Source organism: Cebus imitator, unplaced genomic scaffold (assembly GCF_001604975.1).
Source record: "Cebus imitator isolate Cc_AM_T3 unplaced genomic scaffold, Cebus_imitator-1.0 Scaffold234, whole genome shotgun sequence".
Classification (NCBI taxonomy): Eukaryota; Metazoa; Chordata; class Mammalia; order Primates; family Cebidae; genus Cebus; species Cebus imitator.
The window spans coordinates 2,148,562-2,152,834 of record NW_016107549.1 but is presented as its reverse complement, the minus strand read 5'-3'; the positions used below and the strand labels follow the sequence as shown (position 1 = coordinate 2,152,834).

Sequence of the window (4,273 nt, the reverse complement as noted above, 5' to 3'; positions counted from 1 at the left end):
TCCTGGGTTCAGGCAATTCTCCTGCCTCAGCCTCCCGAGTAGCTGGGATTACAGGCACGCGCCACCATGCCCAGCTAATTTTTTGTATTTTTAGTAGAGACAGGGTTTCACCATGTTAACCAGGATTGTCTTGATCTCTTGACCTCGTGATCCACCTGTCTCGGCCTCCCAAAGTGCTGGGATTACAGGCTTGAGCCACTGCGCCCGGCCAGGAGAAAATTTTTTAAGAATAAATAAATGTGGGCCAGTGCGGTGACTCACACCTGTAATCCCAGCATTTGGGTAGGCCAAGGCAGGCAGATTGCTTGAGACCAGGAATTCAAGGCCAGCCTGGGAAACATGGCAAAACCCTGTCTCTACAAAAAATGCAAGAATTAACCATGTGTGGCGGGGTGGACCTGTAGTCCCAGCTACTCGGGAGGCTCTGGTGGGAGGATTGCTTGAACCTGGGAGGTCAAGGCTGCAGTGAGCCAAATTCATGCCACTGCACTCCAGCCTGGGCAACATAGCAAGGCCCTGTCTCAAAAATATATATATTAATAAAAAAATTAAAAAATAAATTTAAGCTGGGTTTGTTCATTTTGTTTGTTTTATTCCCATTCTGAAACTCACTTCAGAAACATAACTTTCTCCTGTGAGTACAAATTACCTTAGATTTCTCCTGGGATTTTTGTACTGATCTTCAATATTCTGGTCTTCATATATCATTTCTAAAAGGTAGACCCAGAAAATCACTATAAATTATTAGAAAATTATATAAAACAGTTAAGATTTTATATATACTACAATCACATATGATTTAGTCACCAACCTACAATTGATCTGTACAGTTTGGAGTTGGAGGTGGAGTCTTGCTCTGTCATCAGGCTGGAGTGCAGTGGCATAATCTCAGCTCACGGCAACCTCTGGCCTCCCAGGCTCAAGTAATTCTCCTGCCTCAGCCTCCTGAGTAGCTGGGATTATAGGTGTGCACCACCACACCCAGCTAATTTTCGTATTTTTAGTAGAGATGGGGTTTCGTCATGTTGGTCAGACAGTTCTCGAACTCCTGACCTCGTGATCCACCCACCCTGGCCTTTCAAAGTACTGGGATTACAGGCATGAGCCACTGTACCCGGCCTTACAGTTGATTCTTGAACAACACAGGTTTGAACTGCACAGCTCCACCTATATATGAATTTTCTTTAGTCTCTGCTACCTCTGAGATATGAGGATCAATTCTTCCTTTTACTTAGCCTTCTCAATGTAAAGATGAGAATAAAAACTTTTATGATCATCTATCTCCACTTAATGAATAGTAAATAGTTTCTTTTCTTTATCATTTTATCAATATTTTCTTTCTCTAGATCACTTTATTGTGAGAATATAGTATGCAATACATATTACTTAGAATATATGGATTAACTGTTTATGTCACCAGTAAGGCTGCTGGTCAACGGCTGCTTAAGCTACAGTGGACAAAAAGTTAGATGAGGATGTACAACTTCTTTGGGAGCTGTCACTTCTGAATTCTGTGTTGTTCAAGAGTCCATCATTTGCCCTTTCCACATTTAAAATCATTGAACAGCACAGATAACCATGAAACAAATGTCTCTAATTGATTAAGCAAAGACATGATGTTATCCTTACTTATACAGTCCAGGTTCCTGATGGTTTCTTGCATCACATCTCTGTACAGATTCTTCTGTGATGGACCCAGCAAAGCCCATTCCTCCTGGGTAAAGTTCACAGCCATATCCTCAAGGGCCACTGTGTCCTGAAACATCCCACACATAAAGAAGAGAAAGGTTGAGTGACAGTACTAAAAAATCTATATTTGATTCATAACCTTCATATGATGCTGTGCTTTCCAAGCATTTATTCAATGACATAGTAAACTGTCTCATATATTCTGTCTATACTCACTTTCTCCCACACAGTCATTTTGATGGTAGAGTTCAACATGTTTGGTAAAGTTACAGTTGAACAGGAACAGGTCTCTTCTTGGTGAGTTAAATGAGTCTTATTGCCTGGATCACCCTCATGTCTATTTCTGTAGTGGGTTGTAGTTCTTGTCATGACAAGGTCCTATTACCTATTGTTCAGAACAGAGATACTATTAGCAGTCCTGAAACTACATGTCCTTCCAAATACTTATTCTGAAAGTTGGACCTTTTATGGTGTCTAGGAACTAGATTTAGGGAGTGCCCTATCAACCTAACTAATAACAGGGCTTGATTGTATCTACATTGTTTATGCAAAAAGTATATAATTTTCTTAACTCCTATGTTCTGAGAGTTTGGAATTTTTCAAACTCAACAGAGGGAGCATATGTGATCAGCCACTGCTAAGTTTGAATGTTGGTCCCCTCCAAAACACATGTTGAAAGTTAATCCACAAAGTGGGAGTAATAAAAGGTGGCGATTGAAAAGGTGATTAACTCTTGAAGGTTCAGACCTCATGAATAGATCAATCTATTCATGGATCAATGGCTTAATAAATAAATAAGTTATCTCAGGAAGGGGACTGGTGTCCTTACGAGAAGATGGAAGAAATCCAAGTTAGGCAGTTCAGCCCTTGCCATGTAATGCTTCATGCCATCTAAGAACTCTGCAGAGTCCCCACCAGCAAGAAGGTTCTCACCAGATGCCCACCCTTAACCTTGGACTTCCCAGCCTCCAGAAAAGTAAAAAACAAATATTGTTCCTTATAAATTATCCAAGTTCAGATATTCTTTTTTTTTTTTTAAAGACAGGGTTTCACCATGTTGGTCAGGCTGGTCTTGAACTCCTGACCTCAGGTGATCTGCCCACCTTGGCCTCCAAAGTGCTTGGATTACAGGCATCAGCCACCACGCCTGGCCTCAGATATTCTTAAGCAACAAAAAACAGACTAAGCCAGACACCAAAAAACACTATAGGCACTGGTCTCTGATGAGAGGCCCTAGTAGATAAAATTTCACGTGATTTTTGCAACTCATTAGTTGGAGGATTCAGCACAACCTCTGGGATTATACTAACAGAAAATCTGGAAGCTGGTAACTGGTTTCCTCTAGACAGATGTAGTTAAGCATGACAAAAGAATAATAAAAGATATTTCACCATCCCAGTGGAAAATTTTTGAACTTTTTTTTGGGTAATGTCAAAGGAGAAGGAAAGAAGGGCAATGAGAGAATGTATTCTTAGAAAAGAACTCAATGCTATCTCTCTTGAATATTCATAATATTCCCTAAATAACAAACAGATCTTTTAGGAGTCAACAAAAATTATATTACCAGCTGGGCACCATGGCTCATGCCTGTAATCACAGCACTTTAAGAGGCCAGAGTAGATGGACTGTTTCAGCCCAGGAGTTTGAGACCAGTCTGGGCAACATGGCGAAACCCCGTCTCTACAAAAAATAAAAAAATAAAAAAATAAAAAAATAAAAAAAATTAGCTGGGCATGGTGGTGTGCGAGTAGTCCCAGCTAATGGGGAGGCTAAGGTGGGAGGATCACCTAAGCCCAAGAGGTGAAGACTATAGTGAGCCATTATTGAGCCACTGCATTCCAGCATGGGTGACACAGTGAGACTGTGTCTCAAAATAAATAAATAAATGAATAAAATTACATTACCAAATCTAATAGAAGTCACAAATGTCTAAAAATGCTAAAAACCTTCTCACCAACAAAGTGACAGCTTTACAAAAACAGATAAAGGATTTTAAAACTCTAATATGCAGCACCCCATACTAGTAACAAAGAGATAAATAAAAGTGAAAAATGGTAGGAAAGCCTTGTGGAGTTTTTATTTGTCCTTGGCCCAGTCACTCCCCACCTCCATGCCAATCTTGAAGACAGCAGCCTGAGATCCCAGTGTGGAACCCTAGTCACTAATTCTAGAGAAAGCAGATCAGATGTTATTCATAAATTATTGCCTTTGTATTTTCCAATCATTCCAGGGACGATCTGAAGGTGTGAAACAAGGTTCTCTTTTCTATTTCATCTATGATGGTATCCAGTTAGGGTCAAACATAAGAAACGCTGATGGGCTGTGTGTGCTGGCTCACACCTGTAATCCCAGCACTTTGGGAGGCTGAGGCAGGTGGATCACGAGGTCAAGAGATCAAGACTACCCTGGCCAACATGGTGAAACCTCATCTCTACTAAAAATACAAAAATTAGCTGGGTGTGGTGGCACAGGTCTGTAGTCCCAGCTACTCGGGAGGCTGAGGCAGGAGAATTGCTTGAACCTGGGAGGCGGAGGTTGAGCCACTGCACTCCAGCCTGGCGGTGCCTGATGACAGAGTGAGACT

General features: G+C 41.1%; 1 protein-coding gene and 1 pseudogene across 1 annotated transcript in view; one reads left to right on the top strand and one right to left on the bottom strand.

The window, feature by feature from the left end:
• Positions 1 to 4,273, bottom strand: part of LOC108282015 (zinc finger protein 563-like) — a 15,184-nt gene that overhangs the window by 2,893 nt on the left and 8,018 nt on the right. The window contains exons 2-3 of the mRNA XM_017497763.2: positions 1,630 to 1,756; positions 650 to 710 (exon numbers count right to left, since the gene is read on the bottom strand). Of these exons, the coding sequence (XP_017353252.2) occupies positions 650 to 710; positions 1,630 to 1,756 (188 nt within the window). The remainder of the gene's footprint in view (positions 1 to 649; positions 711 to 1,629; positions 1,757 to 4,273) is intronic.
• LOC108282005 overlaps positions 1,943 to 4,273 on the top strand; it is a 4,787-nt pseudogene continuing 2,456 nt past the window's right edge.